Source organism: Nipponia nippon, unplaced genomic scaffold, assembly GCF_047370975.1.
Source record: "Nipponia nippon isolate SJK-2023a ecotype South Korea unplaced genomic scaffold, ASM4737097v1 scaffold_10, whole genome shotgun sequence".
NCBI classification, from domain to species: Eukaryota; Metazoa; Chordata; class Aves; order Pelecaniformes; family Threskiornithidae; genus Nipponia; species Nipponia nippon.
The window spans coordinates 32,401,362-32,424,476 of record NW_028262291.1 but is presented as its reverse complement, the minus strand read 5'-3'; the positions used below and the strand labels follow the sequence as shown (position 1 = coordinate 32,424,476).

Here is a 23,115-nt window from a genome sequence, read left to right as displayed (position 1 = left end):
AACCTGTGGTATATCTATATATGTACATGAACGCATGGGTCTATATACATGCATATGCGTGCTCTGTGTTCACAGGGACTGTCTTACCGGGTTATAGCAAAGAGGTAGCTGAAAGTAGGGGCTTCAAGGAGAGGCCGAGTTGAGTGTATGTGTGTTTCTGTATAGCTGTGGATTTCTTTTACAGTAAGAGCTTCCTCCTAACTCAGCTTAACATGAAATACTGTTTATGGAGGGTAGGTTAAAACCAGTTGCTCATTGAATGGCTGCAACAAATCTATTCAGCCAGCAGGGGAGGAAGAAGATCTTTGTAGCTGCTGTTGTTTTCCTGATGAATAATATGCCACCTCCAGCTGGCTGCCAAAGACCCTTTCTTTAAAAGCCATATGTCCTCTCTAATAAAGCTCTCATCACACCTCCTTCAGGCTTCCCTCATTCTGCTGTACTTATGCCTGATTTCATTTGGTTCATGCAGTGGTACGGCTGTAGGATGACGGCTTCTTTAAGCTAGCGCTTAGAGAAAACATGGCCTAGAGAAAAAGGAAAGATTGTCTGGGACAGCCTGGGTCTGTGCCTCTGTGATTCCTGGAATGTTACTCACTGGGTAGCTCATACGGGTTTTCTTTTTGAATAACTCTTTAAAAGGTTGCTGGAATTCAAGTTACTTTAGATCTGCCATAGAGTGGCAGTGTTTCAGGGCACTCCCCCCAGATTAATCATTTTCACATTCTGAAATCTGTCAACTGTACCTTCAGGCACTGCCAAATCAAGCAAATACAGAAATAGTAGTCACAACACCTCAGGGCATGATTTCATCAGATCTTCTACACTAAGCAGGTCTGACCTGCTGAATATTTATCTGGGAGACCTCCAGAGAACAGAAAGAAGAATACAGGAAGGGGCAGATCTTCTGAGGCAGCCGAGGTTTCTTGCCAGTGTAAATCATACAACATCTCTGGGAATTTAAACCTTGGTTGTTTAAAAAATAGCACTGCTTCTGCTGCGACTGACCTATATTGGTGCTGAAGCAGCGTGTGACTAGAGATGCTACCTTCCAAAAGGGATTTAAAACTGAGATTCTGCAGTTCTTTTCTCAAATTCAGGTTGTTAACTATGGCCACATTCCATCTCAAGGCAATGAATTACATACTGTTTCCAATAGTCTTGAATGTCAAAATTATTCTTCACACCTCCTACTAAAGCACACAGTCACTGCCATATTCCACTTCAGACAAGGCTGTATTCAGCGAGGAGTCTTACATACACAGTTAGCAAAGGAGTTGAAATCAGACAGAAATATAAAGTTAGTCTTCTGTTTATTCAGAATGAAGCTGAAATCCAGAAAAGATCTCGGGAAACCGCCAAGGCCTGCAGGGCCTCTCAGCTAATCTGCCCGAGTGGACCCGTGTACTCATATGAAATCCAATCGCATGAAATTGTGACTTATGTCCCCTAAAACATTGTTGCCTTGCAATGCCACTAGTTATTCCACGGATTTCCACAGTCCCTGCGTAGGCACGTTACTCTCAGCTTCTTCCCAGGCCCTCACCACAATATCATAACTTCCTCAGTTCCCCACAATAATTGCCCTATGTTCCCTCTCTACACATTTTTGGCCTGCTAACTGTGCAAGACATGGTCCATACCGTGAATAATACGAAATTACATGCCTGTTGATAAGCCAGCCAGTTTAAGACTATTCTCCAGATTCTGCTGACATTTCCTCTTTGGGGATCCTAATGTTGGCCTCTTCTCACTGCCCTGAAATTGAGAGGCATTTAATATTTTTTTTAATTCTGCCTCTGACAATGTACTTGAAACTGAAACCTTCTCCTAGACAAGGACTGACCAATTCAAAAGGCTTAACTTTCTTAGAAAAATGGCTAAAGAGAGCCATAAGAGAGAGGAAATCCTTTAAAATGGAGAAGATGGTCTTGAAGACTCATTCGCATGCTATGGGAGCTTTGTGCTTCAGACAGAGAGTTTTAACTGTGAACAAAGATCTTAAATAGGAATTTATCCCAGTAGCATCATGAATCATTGTTTGGTAGAAATTTCTTACAATGAGGCACCACTGTGCTGTACTTTAAAGAATGTGGTATAAATGCTGCTAAAATACCGTCAGCTCCGTGTTTGGATATTCTAATTTTAGCCTTGTTTATTATGTTTCATCTCCATGGTGTTTTTAGGCAATTCTTGTACCAGCAATGCTAGCAAATTCCTCTTTTTCAGAGAGACCTTGTGGTCACTGGGACACTGATGATGCTTCTCTGTGTGATTTCTGTATGGACACGTTCACACAATTAGGTCCTGTAATGTGAAAGTGGATAATGCCATTGCAATTTTCTTGCAAGAAACGCTACCAGAACCATCTCTAGGAGGAAAGCTCGTCTTAAAACTGCACTCTGTCTCTAGCAATGGGAGCATTAAGCCATTCCAATTGATTTTTCAGCCATGCTGAAGCAGCTGCAAGAGGTTAGGATAGTGAGACTGGGGCCCACGTAGCTGATAAAAATGTACGGCAGAAAGCTGTATAGAGACAATTTCTAGACAACAAAGAAAAGGAGTGGAGTTGAAGATGCTGTTGTTCTAGTGGCAACTTACAGAAGGTTGCTCTCACCAAGTTGGTAAGAATTCTTTTTTCTTAGCTGTCATGGGACTTCCTTGTCTGTGTGAATCTATTTTAAACGGTTTTCCCCTTTCAGCACTCCCTGATAATAAGAAACTTATGTAAGTGCTCTTCTTTGGGGAGAATCTCGCTTTGGTCTACTTATTTTGTCTTGAGAAAACCACAGGGCTCAGAGAGTATATGAAAAGAGCTTACATACTCAAAACGTGCAGCAGGCAGCTGAGACAAACTGCAAGGGCAGGATTAATGGGACTGTGAGCTTCATGGTTCAGCTGTTTGCAGATCAGTAATTAGCATCCTCCACCCAGTGCATTGATCTCTGCCTAAGTAGCACTGTGAAGTACTATGGAGAGGTATATTAGTCATACGGATCGTTGAAAAAAAGAAAAAAAAAAAACACAACCCCCAAACATTTCTTCCCCTTTCTTGGTTTGTGAGGGCAAGAACTATATTCTCCCATGCTTGAGAGAGAGGGAATGTTTGGGGATGCTGGGCAGGGTGTATCCTGAAAGGGCAGGTGGATCTGGGAGTGTGTTTAGTGCTGTGGCAGTGATAAAGGTGAGTGTGGGTTGTATCCTGATACACAGCTGGGTCTGCATCATGTGCTGTAAGCAGTGAGCCTGCCAGCACAGCAGGGAGAGGAGATCCCCTGCCAGGTAACCTTCCTGCTGGTAAATCTGTGCCTGGTCTGTACTGAAACACTAGAGAATAGGCTTGTTTTTCTCACTGTCTCTAAAGGCTGTATTCCAGTTGGGAGCAGGGGTAATATACAGGACTAAGTTTCAAAGAGTAATTTCATGGTACTCTTAGTGTGCGAGGCTGAATGTGGTGTGACTTTTCTCTCCTAGAAAGGGAGTGCGGTCTGTGAAAGGGTTTGGCTCTTGTTTAGAAGTTTGTTTAAAAGCTGTGCAAATAGCAGATAAGCTACCATCAGATGCTAACGTGATGGCAACATCACATTCAGTAGAGTCCTGCAGTTGTCAAAAACCACTGTACTGTAATTAAAAGCAAATCTAGAACAACCTCCTGAAAGGTTTTATAAGAAAATTAACTATCTTTTACAGTGAAACCAGGCTAGCAAATATTATTGTAGAATGACTTTTTGCTTTCTATTGCCCTTGTAAATAAGCATACTTCTTAATTCTGAGATAATGAGAGAATAAAACACACTTATCACCATTTATGACAATGTTCTGAATTCAGATAAACCCTTTTTTAACCAGGTTGCAATTGTAGGGAAATGGTGGTGGTGGTGGGGAAAAGTCAAGACTTAAAATTATGCAAAGACTCTTAATGCCCAAGTAGCAAGTATATATTTTAACTATTGCTTCTTCAGAAAATCAAAAGGTAGGTGCGCTTCTCTCCTAGGCTGATCAATTATAAAGAAAATGGACTTCTGTCTTTTTCTTTCTTTCTTTTTGGAGTCAAAGTTGCTGCTTTGGATACTGTATCCAATCCACAGTAAGCAGTATATGTCAGCAGGATCCAAAAATTGGGGTTGAAATGCTGCTGTCTAAATGTAGAACCTGAGAAGGAATCAATAGGAAGAAGTAAATAAAAGTTGGTAGTGAGCCACCAAGGCCTAGTTTGTCAATCTTCATCTGAAAAAAAAAAAAAAAGCTGTATCCAGCATGGAGAGAGAAGTGCTAACCCTCATAATTGTAAAGTGAGTAAATCAGTGTTGTTGTTACTTTCTGCTGATTGTTTTATTAGCTACTTACAGCCTGGTATCACACTGTGATAGCTACTGTAATGAAAAATTACAAGGAAGTGACAATCATAAGCTTGTTTCTGGACATAATAAGTTTTACCCAATTTAGGCAAAATATTCTTTTTGGCTTTCTGTTTCACCTCTTGTCCTAATTATCTAAGTTATGTTCTCATAAAACTTAGGAATTCTCTTGATAACTAATTTAAAAATTATAATTTTGGGTATCCCACAAAAGATGTCTGGGGGGCAAGTGTAGAACTTCATTCCCTTGAATGAGAAGGTAAGAAAGGCCAAAGGACTGCTAATGGTGCAAAGCATGCTGCAATGTTACTCTTAGAAATGGCAACATGTTGAAACATTTTTGTGGCAGGTTTCAGTGTTTTGCTACTATTTTGATTAACTTCCTGTTCTTGTAATATCATGTATTAGAAAAAGTGTGCTCATAAGGCTAGTCAAGAAACTGTGATTAGTTTATCCATCTGAGTATTTAGTATAACCTACATTCTGCTGTGTACCACATACAGCATTGCCCTGATTTTCCAAATGCTCTTTCAACCCCGTGTAGTGTGGCATGAAGTAAAGAAAAAAGCTGCTGTATATGATTACAAGACCATTATTCCTTGGCCAAGTCCAAGTCAAAACTGCCTTATCTTTAATATGATGGCATACCTAAGAGAGCCCATAATATTAATTTGCTACAGAAGTTTCCTCAATAGCCTTCAGTTATAAGGAGAGCGCTTGACTGTGTACATATATAAAGAATGTGAGGAAAAATGGAATTGAAGTATTGTCTGGCCAAAATAACAGTTACAGTTTCAAGTTGTTCTCCTCATGTGTAATGCTGACTTATGTGGCAAATTACTTCTTTGCCTTAGTCTTGGCATACTGAATTACAAGAGAAATGCTGGAGAAAAATAGGTTGATCTCCAATAACTTTATTTAATGTCCCCTCTCTTAAATATTTTATCTAATACGTTGTTTACTCATCACTGATGTCATGCTCTATTTTTCCTAGAGCACACTTTTTTCATGTACAGAGAGTAATACTCATCCTTAAGAAGTACTGTAAGGCTAAAGTATAGTGCAGAAGATAAGCTAGTTATTTGTTGGATTGCAGAGATTCAACGCATAGATTCAGTCTGCTGCTGTTACTTTCTATCCAGATGTGGATTGTTTGTTTGTTTCTCTTTAACAATGAGGGTTTTTTTTTCTTGCTTTGTTAATGATGCCTACAACTGGGCTTGTTATCAATTTTACCTTCCCATCTTGTGTCTTAATGTCTTCAGCCTGTTTGCATTTAAATAGCTAAACAAGGAAATTTAATTGTCCTCTCAAGTACATGATATTCTCTTGTTTATTTTACTGGACGCAGACTAGATCATCCTATGATGAAGTGCTCTTGAACAGGGCTGTCTGTGCTAAACTAGGTTATGGTGTTTGGGATCAGGGTTAAGGCTGTAATATCCATGCTTTTCCTCTGTTTGGTGTGGTGGTTTGTTTTGTTTTGTTGTTTGGTTTTGGCTGGTTGGTTTGTTTGTTTTTTAACACTACCCACCCCACCCCCCAAGCCTCTACAAGCCTCTAGCACTCCACGGCTGGCCCAACTAATTCTGGGAGCAGGGCTGGGGAAGCAGCCATAAACTTCCACAGCATCCAGTCTCTTACACAGGGGCACTGTTTAACATGAATCATTACTATGAGGCTGAGGCTAATCTGTCCAGATTTAATCAATGGCTCCTAAACAGAAGCATAAAGGTCATTAAAGCATTTACTATGGCCTTCAGACATGTTATTAATGAATGTTATCCCTCTCTCCTCCTTTTTGTGGAGAAGGTGAACAGCTTTTATGTAACATTCATAAAACTGCTGCTGGAAGAACTAATGCTTCATAATCCTAAGTGTCACAGTATCATAGTACATCTATGGATAACACATTCTAAAAACTTCAACTTCTAACAGCTGTATTTGTAATTTTAGTTTGTAATGGTATTTTGGCAAATGATGTAGTTGAAACAGGCTTCATAGTTTTTGTTTTTTCTGGGCCTACTGTAACTGGTGAGGCTTGTCATGCTTGGCTTTATCCCAAAAGGATAAAGGGAATTTCCCCCCTCCCCATCCATGATAATCCTCTCCAGGCTTTCTCTGTTGGTTTCCTCCCTCCCCTCCCCCTTCTCCTCCTCCCCTGCATCCTTTTTTCCTTTCATATCTCAATCCTGTTTGACAGAGTGAAAAAAATGCTCCTTTGCAAAATACTGCTAGCGGTCTTACATTTGAAAATGCACCATCTGAGACAATAAAGTTAAAAATGGTTTATTTGTTTATACTGGGGGGAGAGAGCCATCATGGTTGGGGTTTTGTGTCCATCCCTTCTCCCCACTTTCCCACTGGGGAAACAAAAAAAGATCATCTACATCTGCTTTGAGTCAGTCACTTCTGTCTTTTGGTTTTCCAAGAATAGCCAAATGCTGCCATTGGTTCACTGTCAGGGAGAAAAACGCTGTGGAGACTGTGGCATTCACGCGGCCTCTTGAAAACGCCAGCCCAAATGCGTGCTCATCATGAGTCATGACTGAGTGCTCAGGTTATTTCATTCCTGCAACTCCTCTGCAGCAGAGACCCCAGAAGGTGCTGTTCCCCTGTCTTGTATACGCTGGAGTGGGACAGTAATTTGGTTTCAGGACAGAACCTATGTGGGATACTTCTGCCACCACAGCGACAGTATCATACATGCCCTCAAAGCTATGTTTTCCTAAATATGACTGGAGAGTCAGGTAATTTAAGGATGGATCCTAAGCATTATTCATTCATAGGGTTTGGAGGAAGAGACCTCTTTCCCCTGCTCGACAGCACTCACAACTCCTTCCCTAATCTGCTCCTTTTGTATCTGACGCGTGACTTTTGGGGTGTGCTTGTCTAAGGGGAAAGCTTGAAAAGCCGGGACTTGATGAGAACGAGTGACCTTCTGTAAAAATCTGTGAATGGGGAAGTTGAGTCTTTAATCTGTGAGAGACTTGTGGTGTACCCATGGCCTGCTGTGTTGTGCTCTCCTTGCTAATAAATCCAAGTGATTCTGGCTTTGTATGTGTTGAGAGCAACAACAAAGCAAACCCTGTGGCGGGGATGGGTATGCAAGGGTTTTGGTAAAATCATGTCTTGACAGTAAATAAAGGGCTCCAAAATCACCGAGGTAATTATCTTGCTTTAATTTTAAAGAATTAGAGTGTACGATGGGACAGTGTCCCCCTGCCCTGCCACAAGAAGAGGACAGCGTGCCCCGCCAGGAGCAAGGCCCTGAGAGAGAGGAAGGAAGAGCCCTTTGCGACGGTTGTGTCTCCCTCCATTTTCTAGGAGCATCCCGACACGGCATGGGCCACCCTGGCCAGGCCGCAGGCGTGAGCGCGCCTCGGTGACCGGGAGACAGGTCTCCCCCCGGTGCTCCGGGCAGGCCCCGGCTGCCGCCGCCTGCCAGGTGGGGCTGGGGCCCCGGAGGGGGATGAGGGCCGCCGGCGGCCGCTCGCCCGCCCATCGCCGAGCGGCCCTCAGCCGGCCCGTGCCGCCCCGCCCTCCTCCGCGCCGCCAGGGGGCGCTGGCGGCGGCTCTGCCCGCCTCGGCGGAGGGGGGCGGCGGTGGCGAGGCGGAGGCGCGCAGGCGCAGTAGCGGGCGCCCCCGCCCCCGCGGCGTTGTCCCTCCCCGGCGACAGAGCGCGGGGCGGGCGTCCCCTGCCGCAAGGGCTGCCGGTCTGTCGGCGGCGCGGGGGCGGGCGGCCGGCCCGGGGCCCGGACATAAGATGGCGGCGGCGTTGCTGGGGAGGCGGCGGCGGCGGTTGCGGCCGTGCGGGCTGTCGCGGAGCGCGGGCGGCGCGCGGCTCTGCCCGGGCTCGCAGGGCGGATAGAGCGGGGCCGGCTCGGCGGAGCGGGGCCGCCATGGGCTCCCAGGTGCTGCAGATCCTGCGCCAGGGCGTGTGGGCGGCGCTGAGCGGCGGCTGGTACCAGGACCCGCACCAGGGCGCTGGGGTCAACGCGCTGCACCTCTACCTGTGGCTCTTCTTGCTCGGCTTCCCCTTCACCCTCTACATGGTGAGCGCAGGCCGCCGCCGCCGCGCCCGGGGGAAGGGTGCCGGCCTGGGCCTCGGGGCGGGCGGGCCTTGCGGGGGGCCGCCCGCCTCAGCGGCGGCGGGGAGGCCCCGCGGGGGGGGGCGGGGGCGGGAAGGGCCGCGGGGCCGGGGCCGTCGCACGCGCGCCCCCTGCCCGCGGCGCTGCCGGGCCGCCCCCGGGCCCGCCTGCCCGCGGCTCGTCCCGCTCGGCGCCCGCCGCTGTGAGCGGCGGCCCGCGGCGGGCCCGGCAGCCGCGATCGAGGCGGGCCGGAACACGCCTGCGGCTGCGGCCTTTCGGAAGCAGGGACCTGTTACCGGGAGGATGTGGGTGGGCGCTGGCGGGGCGCGTCGGGCGCGGCAGGGCTTCGGCCGCTGGCGCTTCGCCTTCGTTTCTCTGCTTGCTTTCCTTCAAAATTGGGCATAACTCCGCTAGCTTCCACTGCGGTTCTACTGGTAGTCCAGGAAAAAGCAGGGTTTCCGTAGAAGCTGTCAGATCTCGCCGGTATTTCTTGCTGGGAGCTCTATCGCTTTCTCTTCTGACTTTTGAGACTGGGGGAAGGACGTGCTTCAGGGTCCATAACCTAGAAGTTTATTTGGCTCTGGTGTAGTGTACTGTGTGCTGGCTGGCAGTGTCTCTGGACCGTGTGTTACTGACAAGAAGTTACTTTGGCTTTTTTTGCTTGTGTGCAGACTTTAGTATACTTGGTTTGGGAGAGTTCCCGTTGAGTATATCTTTGTATCTGATGCTTCAATCAAAGCTGTTAAAATACTAACCTTTAAACCTAGAAACTTTCTCGACATTTGGACTTGGAAACAAACATAGGAGAGGTATGATCAGTTATGAGATAAGGGGGTAGTTTTCTGCTGGCCAGTGCTTTTGTCTGTGATTTATGAAATGCTAATATTTCACTTCAGATTTCTTAGTAGAAAGGTGTGATCATACTAGGTGTGCCGTGACCAGTTTTTAGCATATGAGGTAGAATGTAATTTGCAAGTCTGATGGGTCCAGATGCTGTGACAACTTAGAGTAGGAAAATGCCTTGTGAAAAAAATGAGAGTTAGTAAATGAAACCTTGGAGGAAAAACTCTATGTGAGTGCAGGTGCAGAGATTGAGAGTTGTGGGTCAGGCATTTGCTTTGTTAAAAAGCAATTTGTAAGATTGTAGTATGAGACACTTCATACTAAGAAATAGCTAATGTGGAAGAGGAGGTTACAGCCTTGTACGGTTAGTTTTTAATTCATATTACCATGTCTTGGAAAAGGTAGCTCCAAGGCTTTTTGTTTGAAAACTCTAGACTGCTGGCAAGGAAACCACAGGCTGAGACAAACTGCTTTTAAAACCAAAGTTAATGTGACAACAGCTAGCTAAAGCTTTCAACCAAGTAGATCCTCTCTGTAAAACCTGTGAATCTGTATCTGTTCAAATGTAGCTTGTTTTTCGTTGTTGTTGTTTATAAGTACTGCTCTTCTGCTTTGACAGTCTGTTTAATTAGTACTGCCTTGCTGAGAAAGCTGTTCATAAAGGTGTGGTGAGGTATATCCTGCATCTGCAGGATAGACTTTTCAAGGGGGTCTGATCTATATTGTACATAGGTCTTCTGACAACTGATAAATCTGGACCAGCATTTGAGTCTCCTGCTGCTCTTAAAGCAGCAGTTAAGCTTCGGTTGCCCATACTATGGGGTAAACTTCAGTGTTCCTTAAAGTTTTTCTGTTTTCCTGTGCAAAGGGAAAAGACAGGCAAAAGCAAGCTGCTTTGGCTTTTGTTGAGGTCAGAGAAATTCTTTTGCTTCATAGCTCTGAACAAGTTAAAGATGCAACAACAAGTGCCAACTTCCCTGAGAATAAGTAGGGAGATTAGTCACAAGTTAAAGCAGATTGAATCATATTTGGCTGTTTTCCCTCTTTCCACCCTCTGCAGTTTGTGTTGTCTAGACATAAACTAAACAGGCAGAACCGTGATGGTCATCTTAGCTTTTTAGCATCTCTTAAGCTCTTTTTCAGAATAAAAAGCGGTAAATGTTGCATTGCATGTACGACATACATAAATATGCAGAACTTGCTTAAAAAGTCTTAGGTAATCGTAATCTGAATTCTGAGCATGGCTCACTGGTGTGTAGGAGGGAGTTTCTAAGCTAGCTTCAAATGACTTGTTGCTGGCAGACAACCCTGTGTGTTTAAAAAACAAGGTATATAGAAAGACTTGGAATGCTGGCAGGTTTTATATTACTTGTAAAACTTCCACACATAAGGAATTCCAAGATCATAGTGTTGCTTTGATGCACTGGGGCAGCAATAACTGTAGCTATTCCCAAGTTGTTTCATAGCAACAAAGGCAAAGGGATCCCCTAAGAGCTTTGCTTGTAGCTGGCTCTCAAGGCTGAATGCATTTTACAGTAAGTTAATCACTTCTTTCAAATGTTATTTAACCCCCAACAGGAATGGAACACTTAATCTCTTTTGGATATGGTAATTTAGATGCACTTATTGCTTAAAGATTTGGTTTATTGCACCCAATGTTGCTAATCTTTTGTCTGCGCATTCCTTCTATTGATCCTGTATTTTCAGAATGGGATCTGGTAATGGTTGTGGTCAGTAAGTAATACCACAAATCTGCGCGTTTCTTTGCACGTGTATGCCAGTGCTGTTAGGGTTGATGAGTTTAATGTATGGTGCAAACCAACTGAAGAAATTAGCAGTAGAATTCACGTAGCCTTTCTTCCTTAGTCCCTCATCTGCCTTCTGAGCTAAAGCACATGAAAGTGAGGTCTGTACCCTGTGTGAAGGAGAAGAGACAGATGTATACATAAATGTATTTATATTACAGATCTGTATACTTTTCTTTCTCTCATGTGTATTTATACACTTAACCTGTCCTTGTTGGTAGTGTGGCAAAAAGAAAATTGTAGATAATGAAGGAATTGGGGTGTAAAGGAAGAGAAATGTCTGCTTGAGTAAAGCTGCTTGAGTCTGTACTCTTGGATCTGTGGCTTGGCAGCATGCATACAAAAATAACTGCTTTCTAGACTAGTTAAATCTATCCTGTTTGGATATTTGTATTCAGTAACAGACTCAACTGTGCTCGTTGATCTGCATATCTGTCGCACGAGCTGATCCCTGTTTTTACTCTAATCCAAAACTCAAGTTGGGAGAAGAAAATATGCTACAATATGGGGGAACTGTGCAACTAGGTTGTAAAATACAGTGGTAGAGTTGGAAAAAATACCCTAAATGCAGAGGCCAATGTTATGCCTCAGTGTTGCAAGGGGGAGGGGAAGAGAGGAGGCTGCCAAAGCGCTTCCCCGGGTCGGAATGCTGTTTCAGCCCCACCACGTGCGCAGGAGGGGGTGAAGCCTTGGCTCCGGCACTCGGGGAGCTTTGCCAGTGACTGAAGAGGAGCCAGGACTGTACCTTGCTTGGGGTGATAGGCTCCTGTGCACCTACAGAACTTGTCTGTCAAAGTCAAGCTCATTTAGACAACAGTTCACTTAATAGGCACTTGATTTCCTGACTTGTGTACATAGTTACAGAAGTAGGTCATACAAACGTAGCTTCATGTGAAAGTCTTCCTTCAAGTGAAGTTTCTGAAAGTTTCTGTTTCTCAAACTAAGAGTTTAAGTACTTGAAGTTGGTTGTATGATGAGGATCCCTGGTGTCCCATGTTGTTGTAAGCCACATTTAGTTTCTTGGCTACTCAAGTTTCATTTGTACACATTAAGGTTTCAGTCAAACACTAGATAACTTGTAACTGAACATGCTTCCTGATAACAGCAGTTCTTAAGGGCTCTGGCTGTTCATAAACAAAGAATGGTGACAAAACTACATCTGCTGTTTTGGGATCTTTCCTGTTCTCCAGTATGAATCTTTCTCTAAAATACTGGCCTCAAAATGCTTGAACTTGAAAGCATTTTACAAGACAACTGTTACTGCTTAGTGAACGTTTGATTGATATCACTTTTACATAAGGACTTGCAATCTGATTAGGGTCGGGAGACTTTCCTATGAATGTTCTCAACAGGTAACACCTACACATCTCTTTGAAAAGAATCTGGAAACTTCATTGCGTCTGTAGTGTCTAGCTAAAGCTAGATGCGATTAGGTAAGATCCATATAGTCTTTGTTTCTTCATAAGTATGCAGCACAGCCTGTGATCAATGAAATTCCCTGTGGTTCCTGGCACTTATGTATTTGAAATGTTGAATCAAGATGCAGTGACCTTTTGTAATTCAAATGGGAGTATTTTAGTCCTGTAACTAGTGGTCTGAGGTTTCTTTACTGTTCTAGGTTGAACACTAGAATCTAGGAGTGCTTAAAGCTTTTTCTACCCACACTTTCACAAAAGGTGTGCTGTGATACAACTGAGCTGACCTAACAGCCAGCAGCTTCCAGAACAGACAGTCCCACTCCTCACCTGTGCATTCTTGCATCTTGTATCTGTGCACGTGTATAGTGTGGATTTCATAAGTTGCCGTGAAAGGTTTAAATTTGGAAAGTAACTCCTGAGGGAAAGATGGTAGGAAATCAGTGTCCTTCCCCCGCCCCCCCTTTGAGAGTACTGCTTAACTTCCCTTTAAGATTTAGGGAAATACTTTCAGCTGGGAGTTTATCTAATGATTGGGTTTGTTCAGCCATTAGATGACTGAGGTTTTCAACAGAATGTAATTAAAGCAGGCAGTTTTTGTATGGTCATGTCTAGCTCTTCTGTCTCCTACAGTGTGTTTTCTTTTGGTGCTAATGGAAGTGACTGGAGATGTGCAGTAAAATGGGATGTTCTCTGAAATGCTCTTGCAGCTACAGGCTTGTAGCCAGCTGGTGTCTGCTAACAAGCTCTAACCTGAGGTTTTTAGTGTGTTGTGCCCAATAAAAATGCTTTAATACTTGTGAAAACAACTGAAATGAGATCTAGCTGCAAATTTGCAGGATTTATATTTGTATTCCCGTCTTGAAGATGGTATGGTATCCTGGGCTGCATCAAAACAAGTGTGGCCAGCAGATCGAGGGAGGTGATTCTGCCCCTCTACTCTGCTCTGGTGAGACCCCACCTGCAGTACTGTGTCCAGCTCTGGAGCCCTCAGCACAGGAAGGACATGGACCTGTTGGAGCAGGACCAGAGGAGGGCCACAAAAATGATCAGAGGGATGGAACACCTCTGCTATGAGGAAAGGCTGAAAGAGCTGGGGTTGTTCAGCCTGGAGAAGGCTGCAGGGAGATCTTTTCAATACTTAAAGCGGGCCTACAAGAAAGGTGGGGATAGTCTTTTTTAGCAAGGCCTGCTGCGACAGGACGAGGGGCAATGGTTTTAAACTGAAGGAGGGTAGATTTAGACTAAACACAAGGAAAAAATTTTTTACAGTGAGGGTGGTGAAACACTGGAATGGGTTGCCCAGAGAGGTGGTAGATGCCCCATCCCTGGAAACATCCAAGGTCAGGCTGGATGGGGCTCTGAGCAACCTGATGTAGTTCAAGATGTCCCTGCTCATTGCAGGGGGGTTGGACTAGATGACCTTTAAAGGTCCCTTCCATCCCAAAGCATTCTATGATTGTATAGGATGCTCAGTTATGCTGGTGAGAGAACTGTCTCTCGTCAAATGTGGTGAAATGTCAAGCACTGTTTAAAACACGAATCTCACTTTAACTCGCCTTGGCTTGTGGAGAGAAGACCCCAAATGGAAGTTGAATGCTTCTAAGTTTGGCAAAGAAAAGTAGAGAAGGCACCAGTGATTTAGGTTATGTTGCAGTAACTCTTCCTCTTGAGACTGGAATGCAGGCGAGTTACTGGTACCGTGGGTAGCACTGCTGTACCGCAGCGTGAGACTTAATATGAAGTATGATCAGACAGCAGAGTATGCCAGACATGCTAAAATTTCTTCTCTTTCCAGAGCATATACTCTATCCAGAGAGGAGTAACTACTAATGAATACGAAGAATGAGAAGTAGTGAGTTAACTTATTTTAGCTTTCTGCAATCTTGTGGAAATAGAGTGCGAAGAAAAAGCACCCTTTAATTCTTTTTGCTGCAAGTTACATGAGGGGTTTTGCCGCCTTCCCCACTTGTTCTCAAAGCTTTCCTTTGCAGAACAGGATGTGTAGATTTTTGCATTCCACAGGGTGAACTGGATACGCTGTGTGACCTCGCCGCTCACTGAGCGGAGGGGAGAAATTGAAGAGCTCTCCAGATAGAAAAGTATAGGCATGTCTTTTACAGACTAACTCTAGCTGTTGTCCTCTAGCGTTAAACTGATTCTTCTGGCTTCTGAACACTAGGTACTTGTAACGGAGAGGATAGTTGAAGTTGTGCTTGTGATTGGGTAGCAGGCTGCTTAGCAAGTACAGGAAGCTCATGTGTTTTGCCAAAGTTAATGGGCTTGCCCTTGCCTGCAGGGAGCTAGCAGCCTCTGAAGTTCTTGGAAGCGGAAGCACGCATTTCTTGAGGAAACCCTTGTAGCATTGCTTCAGGGGTTGTATGGATGCCATTAGCATCGTTGTGTCTCCTGGATGCTTACTGATGCTGTTTTCAAATAGCTTTGTTTCCTCTTTCTCCTCCTGAGGTGGTGCTTGGTAAGTGAATCTCCCTATCCATCAGGGTCTTGCCCAGCTCAGCATGCGAAGTCTAAGTTAGCGTACCTCAGCTTAGTTTGCCTGTCCTACTTCGAATGTTGTATTAGGTTTTAACTTGTTTTGGAGGAAAAGGTAGGTTAAACTTGATCTCTTTAAGAAAAGAATCCTAATAAGTAACCTGCCTCTTGATTGATTCCAGACTCAATTATTTATACTTGTTTGGCTTGAGAAATGTTATATTGATTATTTGTTTTTGCTTACTGCCAGGACGTGAGCAACCAGATTAAGGATTGGTTTTCTTCTGAAGTCAACAGTCAATACAATATTTAGAAATGTTTGTTCTTTTATCCCCTATATTAGTACAATATTTTGTATTTGGAGATCTCTTCAAACAGTGTTTTTGCTAAACTCATGATGAGCACTGCTAGTTCTTCTAGGACTAATAGTCTTGAATATGTAGAAATATTAATGTTGTAATCAGATCTCTTTTAAATGACTGAAAACTAGCTTTGTGTGCAGAATAGAGAGGGCGCTCTCTCTTATTCTCCAGCCATGTTTCTTTCTGATTCTGCAAGGTGTGCATGGGGCTTTGATCACCCTAAAGACTCTTCTCTTGCAATGGGCTGTATAGGGAGGGAGACTAGGTGTATGAAACAAGCTGGAATTCTCCTTAGGCTAGGAGGTCTAAAAAGACAATTCATTTGTTCTTCTCATCTACTAAATTAATGTTTGTGCTGAGTAACAAATGCTGTTTAATTCTGATTGTCGTATGTCTGTGTGTGTGTGTATATATATATATATATATTTATGGCTGTTAGAATTTTATATCAAACTACACCATCAGTGGGGTAAAGGGTAGTGATGCAGCAAAATATTTGAGAACACAGACTCTTGTTGCTTTTGTAAGGAAAGTGGTCTGTTTATGGATGAAGACTAAGAGTTAATATCTCATTTTGTTTAGTGACTGTCTAGGGAAATAGCAAAATTATAAATATGAATAAAAGGTGAATTAGAAGGGTGGAATCCTTGAAGCGAAATCTGAAGTTTAACTAGTACTCTGAATGCTTCTTTTAAACAGCTATTAGGTCACACTGAATCAATATCTGTTGCTGAAGTGATTGATCTATGAAACCCTTATGGGCCTCAGCAAAAGTTGCATGAGAAGTCTTAACTGAGTGGAATTTCAAAAGTTGAATTCAGGACTGAGGTTTTTCATGTGGCTTCTGGCCACCTTTGACACAGCTGAAAAATTCTCTTCAAAACGTCTACGTTGGCTGCCTCTCCGTAGGCATGTAGTGGTCTAGCACAAATGATCTTTGCAGCGTTTGATCTTACGCAGTAGTCCACAATAATGTGCAAATGTGTGAGCCGCAAATGTAAACAGCCTTTTTTTTGTATGCAGGTACGGAATAGTTTGGCTTTTGTGACTTATCAGTGTCTTGTCATGCAAGAGTAGCTCTTGGAAGCTGACAAGCTAAGTCAAAACATCTATGTTGGGTAGTTGAGCAGGTTTTCTCCCATCCACCATGCTGTCAAACTCGCATCAGTTTTTCCAAAGTGGACTTGGTGCTGTGTACTAGCCCTGAAATAAGGTCATACCCTTTGCTTGGTTTAGTTTTCAAGTTGCTTAAAATCTTCCCATCTTTTTTTTAACTAATGATAACTAATCAAGAATAGTGGGTATGACACAAAAATCATGCTAGCTCTCTAGGTTTCCTAGTCTAGGTCTTACATTCCAATAGCCTGGAAAAAGAGAACAAGAGTTGAATTTGATTCTCAGGATCCAGTGATAGGTCTACTTAGCATGCTGCTGTGGTGCTTTGGTACCCTTGTAGTCCAACTGTTCCTTTTGTCTATGCTGTTAGACTTCTAACAGTCTCCACATAAAGTTTGACTGTAGGGGTATGTGTTTTAAACCTTCCTTTTCAGTATGATCAATATTTTTCTCCATATGAAAGGAACTGTTAAACTCTACATAGCTTTATGTATTCTTATGGACATTTGACCTTGTGTTCATTAACCCTTTCTTACTCTCTTTTGAAAGGCCCTTCCTTCTTCCATGATGATAGTAGCTGTCTACTGCCCGGTGATAGCAGCTCTCTTTATCGTTTTGAAGATGGTGAATTACCGTTTGCACAGGGCACTGGATGAGGGAGAAATTGTGGAGAGGAACGCCAGTGAGCATATGGACAGAGGTGCAAAAACAGAACAAAGCAATGTTTCAGCCAAGAGGAAAGACAGCAATGGGCCCAGGTAAGGTGTCTGCTGATGTTTGTGTACTGCTTCAAATGATAAACCATCCTGTCTTTGTCAGATGTGTAACTGGAATGGTGGTTGAAATAAACACTGAGGATTATAGATGAAGAGCTCCGTAGTTCTGAAAGACTGTTTAAGTCTGGTCTTTAAAAGCAGACTTATTTATGTATTAGGTTTGAAATGATGGATTCATGTTAATTTCCTGGTTCCTCCCCCAAAGGAGTTCCAGAACAATATTGAAAATGCTGGAAGCACAGAAACAATAGCATGGAAAATGTGTGCTGATTAGGTCACTAAATACTTAATGAACGCAACCAGTACAAGTAATCTTATTTCAGCAGTAGACTTAATTTTAAAAATCTGTCAGAGACCACATACTATATGCTGTCTTTTATCACCAAGAGGAATGTCTGATCGGGTTTCAGTTTGCTTAGTTTTGCAAAAGCAGGAGTCAGATACAATGCTTGACTTGACTCATAATCTTACTTCAGGAGAATACGGTCTTGTGAATTTGGAAATTCTGGAATTGCTCAGCTCAGTAATGAAAATGATGACTCTGAAGTACTGTCAATAGGAGGTGGTTCCTTTCCACAGATCTTTGCTGTTGCCAGCATCAAAAAACCCAGAGGTTTTCCTCCTCTGACCAGACTATTTGGAGAAAGAAGAGCAAAAGATGACTCATCAACAAGGCCAGCCTAACCAGTCTGATCAGACTGTGGAAGTGTTACGAGCTCTATTATCAAAGCCTCTGCCTAGCTCCAGATAATTGAGGCCATCTTAAGAGTTACCCTGCATGAAATAAATCAGCCTTGAATTGTTAGCTTTTAAAGAAGACCTTTCTCTTGTCTGTGAGTTTCTGGTACTAGTAGCCATGAATAGTTTTCAAAGTGAGGCAATTAGTGTGCTATCCTGACTCTTAAAAGGTTGTGTGTGTTTTACTAAAAACAAATAAACAAAAAAACCCCCTGAAACTTTTACATGGAGACAAGTGCTATAAGGAAATGTAGTTGAAAGAAGCCTCTTAAGTCTGTTTATCAGGATGCTTAAAAAAAGGAAGTGTTAAAGTGATGCTCTTTAAAATGCTCAGCCTAGAATTAAAAGGACTTCATTGTGCATATGGGGTAGCTTCTCATGAGATGGGTCTTAATTTCTTCTGCATCTGCTCTCAGCTTAGGGAGTGTATTGTTAGCAAAAATTGTTAGTGTCTTGGATTCCTTTAAAGTTGATATACAGTAACTTCTTGTATCAATCTTTTATAACCTGACCCTTTTTCCATGTTGTGTTTGGTAACTAAATCTGCTGATTTTAATTGTGACTCCATTTAGATCACCATATACCTTACTAAAACTGTATTGAGCTATTTTGGCAGAATGCTTGCCTAAATGTATATTAATGCTTATTCTGCTTAATAAAATTCATGAAAGTAAACTAATGGTCTGTTCTGTTTCAATGCAACCTTGCTAATGCATGTTTTAGTTGTGATGCTTAGATGTTTCTTCTTTTTTAAGCCGTATAGCTTTTGCTTCCAAAACAGTAGCCAAGACTTGGCAAGGGACTTCTTTCTGCTAGTATTCTGAGTTACTTCTGGGTATTTCAGAAGTTCTGTTTTGTCTAAGGAGCAGTTGACATGGGACAAGTAACTACATTATAAGCATTTGTGAGCTCAGAAGTAGAGGTTAGTTTGATGCTGTGTGTCCTGCTTGCCAACTGAAGTTTCATTAACTTTTATATGATCCTTGTTCCCACTTTCAGGTCTCTTAACTAGAACTGGGAACAAGGTCAATGCAGAAATTACGGAGTTACTTTTTGGTAAGTGGGATGTACAGTATATACTAATCTGTGCCTGGTAGCTTACAAGAACTCTGGGATAACATTCGAACCAGTACAGGGGATGTAGTGTGAGTGTTTAATATTGAGCTGTCATCTTCTTAGTAAGTTAAATCAGAACACTAATAAAAAAAACTGTATCGGAAGAAAGTGTGTATGTAGGGTTTTCTTTTTTTTAAACTCTGATCCCCTGGCATAAGGTGGATATAGGGGAGATCTAAGCCAACATACTACCTTAAATATTTGCATAATCAGAATATTAGTGTTGATAGCTTAGGCTACAGCATGTGATACCAAATATATATAGAGAGAATATAGTGTGCAAAGCTGTCCTAGAGTTTTCATCCCCCCCCCTTTAGATATGAATATTAGTATTTTTGAAGGATTAAGCAATAGTTTGGTTTCCATTCAAAAGTTATGTTCAGGATTCCATTTAGCTTCTAAGAACTGTTCTTTCTTTCTGAAGATGTTTATTTGCAAAGTGGTGCTTTCGGGTATCTGACAAAAACTATGTGCTGTCATTTGTAGGTTTACTTGAACTGCTCATTTATCTTCAGTTCACATCGGTTTGTGAACAGGATCAAACTCTGAGGGTGTTTGATCTTTTCATAAAACTTTGGCATGCTTAAGCAAAGAACAACTTACTGTTCCCTAAGAAATGCCTTCTTTATTTTTTTTCCTCATCCTCTTTATGAAAGTGAAATTCTCTAGTTAATATTTTTGAAAGAAATTAGTCTTCATTAGAGATAGGAATGTGAGTTGTGTTCTGTAGCTTCTAGTGCAGTTGTTGCTTTCGTACTTAAGGGAGTGGTGTTAGTAATGCTTCTGTGAGGTATCATGGAAACAGGTAATGGGGAAACAGGCTCCTAATCTCACATAAAAGGTAGAAGGAACAGTGCAAGCATAATCTTTGAGTATCAGTGGACCCACATATATACCTTAGAACCCTTAAGTCAGTCTTGCTTCTGGGGATATGAATATGGCTTCTTTCTTGTGTCAATGACTGCTATGGTTCAAAGTATCATAAAGCATTAACCTGGTGACACTGCTACTGCCAATCTGCATCAGCATGGGGGAGCTGTAATCATGATACTACATGAATTTCACATGTACTTCCACAGGTGGAGAATAGTTTCCTAATTTGTTGCGTCTTTGAGTTATGTACAATCTACTTAAAGAAGTATGAGCAAGAGAAATCGGGGGGGGGAGGGGGATAATCTGTACAACTCTTGCCCTGCCTTTGCTCTTTCTTCTCCTTGCAGTTTTCTGTGGCCGGCAGACCTTTTCTTGAGCTTGGAGTTGTTTTGCATTTTTCACTGTATCAGTGATTCAAGCTTTTAAAAAAACTTCTCTTAATACTTGTAACTGTTGTGGTCTAGCATTTGCAGTACATGCCCTGGTCTTTCTGTGTTTTGAGAGCAGCCTCCTGACTAGTTATCCTGCTGTTTTAGTTGGAAATTAAGGACAGAAGGTGATGTTCAAAAGTAAAGTAAAGAATAAACTCTTCCTCTGCTTTGTCCTGAAATCAAAATTGCTCATTCCAAATCCTCTCTGGAAGAATATCAGATTTCTTTAGTCAATCAGCCTAAGTCAGATTGTAAACTTCTGAATTCATGTAGACTTACAGCCTCTTCAGACTTCTGGTTAGTCTCTGACACACAAATGTAATATAGCTGCAGATAGTAATTTTAGGTAGGACAGTTACTAATAATTAGAAACACTAGTTTTAATTTGTTTTGCACAATCTCTTGATGCCTCTTCCACAGCAATTTCCATTGCAGGCAGCTGGACATAATTTATTCAGACTTCTCAATTTGTGTAGTAATGTTACTTCAGGGTTTTTTTGCTTGCAAACAGAAAAGCGTAGCACTTGCTCTAAGGTATGAAGTCAGCAACCCGTAAGAAACTGATTGTAGAACTTAATAGCAGAAAGGAATGGCCACAACACTAGCAGAAAATAGCTCAAAAAGGATTCTACATGCTGTTGTAGTCCAGATCCTTATGCATGCAATGATTAATCCTAGACATCTGTACTTCCTGCTTGTTCCTGCAGACTATATTTGTTGTTGTTTGTTACTAGCTTTTGTTCATCCATTAATTTGTGTGTGCTGTCACAGAATATAGCAGCTGTGAGTAGAGTGGTAGCGTTGGGTTTTATTGTTGCTTATGCTGATATCTGTTGGTTCACATTTAAACAAAATCACCTCCTTCTCCCACCCTGGCTAACTACCCAGTTCTATGCATGGAGCTTATTCACATTGACTTATTTTTCTACTTCATTAGGACATACTTTAATCGTATGCAGTGTTTCTGAATGAATTATTCAAACAGGAAAGGAATTTCATCTTTTTGTGAAAGGCGTTCTTTGTTAGATCTTCAGTTGTCATCATAATGTATGCTGAACTTAAACATGAAATGAGAATTTTTTCAGTTTAGTCTTTAACTTCATGTTTTGTCCTTATGTGTTCTTAATATCTTATGTAAGGAAGGCTTCGTTTGGCTAAAGCTGGTTGAAGTTATTGAAGCTGAACTCTGTATTATTTTTTTTTCTTGCCTGGTTCTGCCTTAGCATAATTGATAATATCAGGTCAGAAAGGGCTCTGTAAACAGCCATCCGTAAGAGCATACTTGTGTCTCACTGCTGAGCTGTACCAAAATGGTGGTTTTTCACATCTGTCTTCAATTTTCTGGAGTCCGACCGTAATTGTTCTGCTGACTCATGGCTGGTTGTCTTTTAAGTTAGCGTATTTTTACTGAAATAATATATTCTTAACTTCAAACTGTCTTTTTTGTCATCTCTTTGATGTAGGAAGGTTCAGGGGCCTCTTATATGATCTAGAATGGTTCCCAAGGTTGTACCTTTATGCCTCTCTGAGATGACAACAGCTTGAAATGTCGTGCTGCAGAATGAATGATGTTTCAGGTCCTTTAGTCTACAGACAGTTTGTTTATAATATCCTAGATTGATGTCCATATATTATAAAAATTATTAGGTGTTGGTCTTATTTCCTGAGACTTTTCTATGAGACTAGCTGTCTATTAAGTAAGCCCTGCAGTGCTTCTGTCCACTTTTGTCCCCTTCTCCAGAGCGGCTTCATCTTTAGTTTCTTTACTCCAGCTGGAGGGTTGTGGATATGTTCCTTCTCCAGCAAAATGTTGGAGTGGACTTGCCAAGGGTTTGAATCATTGATTGTTGGGAGGCCGTTGTTGATCTTTGGGGAGGAGCAGAGAGTGTCACTGTCAAATTACACTGCAGTTACTTCTGCTCGGAAGTCTCCTGGATCAAGATGGTTGAGGAGAACTGTATTGGGAGAGGAAAAGGGATGCCTTAACTTCTCCCTCTTTGCAATTAACAAACAGTGCTAGGTTGGATCCCCAACTCATTTAACACCCCATTGTCCTAATGAACAGGCCCAACTTGCTTTTGTTTCGTAAATATCTGCCTTTGACAAGCTGAATTATGTTGATTTACAGTTTGGTGATGTTGATCTAGAAAATATTTTCAAACCAATACTTATTAATCCTGAAAGGGTGAAATCACCAGGATGTAAGAATATATATTTTGTATCTGAAACTATTTCTTGGTAGGGCCTATAAATTATCTGAAGGGAAGTTATTGTCTGGTAGAAAGAAGTGGTTTGCATCCCTGGGAGAGATACCATGTCCCTGTATGTCTCTGTCTTTCTAGTAACTTTTACTGACAGTGTGTGGCTTTCTTGGTTAACCCATCCTTACTTTTGCTCCTAGATCCACTCTAAGGAAAAGATCTGGATAATGACAAGTGCCTTCAACCTGAGTCCTTTCCCTGCTCTTTGAAAGAGTTCTATTTAGTACTTTTTCTATTGATTGATTTCTGGGTATTGTAGTTGAACAGATGATACGGAAGTTACATGTGTGTATGTATAGACAGAATTTCAGATGTCAGCATTTCAAAATGCCTTGTAGTTCCTAAGTCTTAACGGTTTGTGTTGGCTGGTGACCATGGACTTTACAAGGCAGCAGCTTCTGTGACAGTATATGGGGTGCTCCAGCTCTGACTGAGCT

The 23,115-nt window shown here is 42.3% G+C and overlaps 1 protein-coding gene across 19 annotated transcripts in view; it reads left to right on the top strand.

Moving 5' to 3' along the window:
• The first annotated feature begins 8,020 nt into the window (after positions 1-8,020).
• The window catches only part of PCNX1 (pecanex 1), a 93,052-nt gene continuing 77,957 nt past the window's right edge, over positions 8,021-23,115 (top strand). For 12 of the 19 annotated variants that reach the window (XR_015701982.1, XR_015701981.1, XR_015701980.1 and 9 more), the window contains exons 1-2: positions 8,022-8,413; positions 17,033-17,241. Coding sequence is in view for 8 of the 19 variants with exons in the window: in XM_087746436.1 (XP_087602562.1) it covers positions 8,261-8,413; positions 17,033-17,241 (362 nt within the window). In the remaining 11 variants the exon portion in view is untranslated. Of the gene's footprint in view, positions 8,414-14,811; positions 14,989-17,032; positions 17,242-18,996; positions 19,054-23,115 lie in introns of those variants that run through there. The other 7 variants (XM_087746443.1, XM_087746441.1, XM_087746440.1 and 4 more) reach the window with 4 other exon arrangements.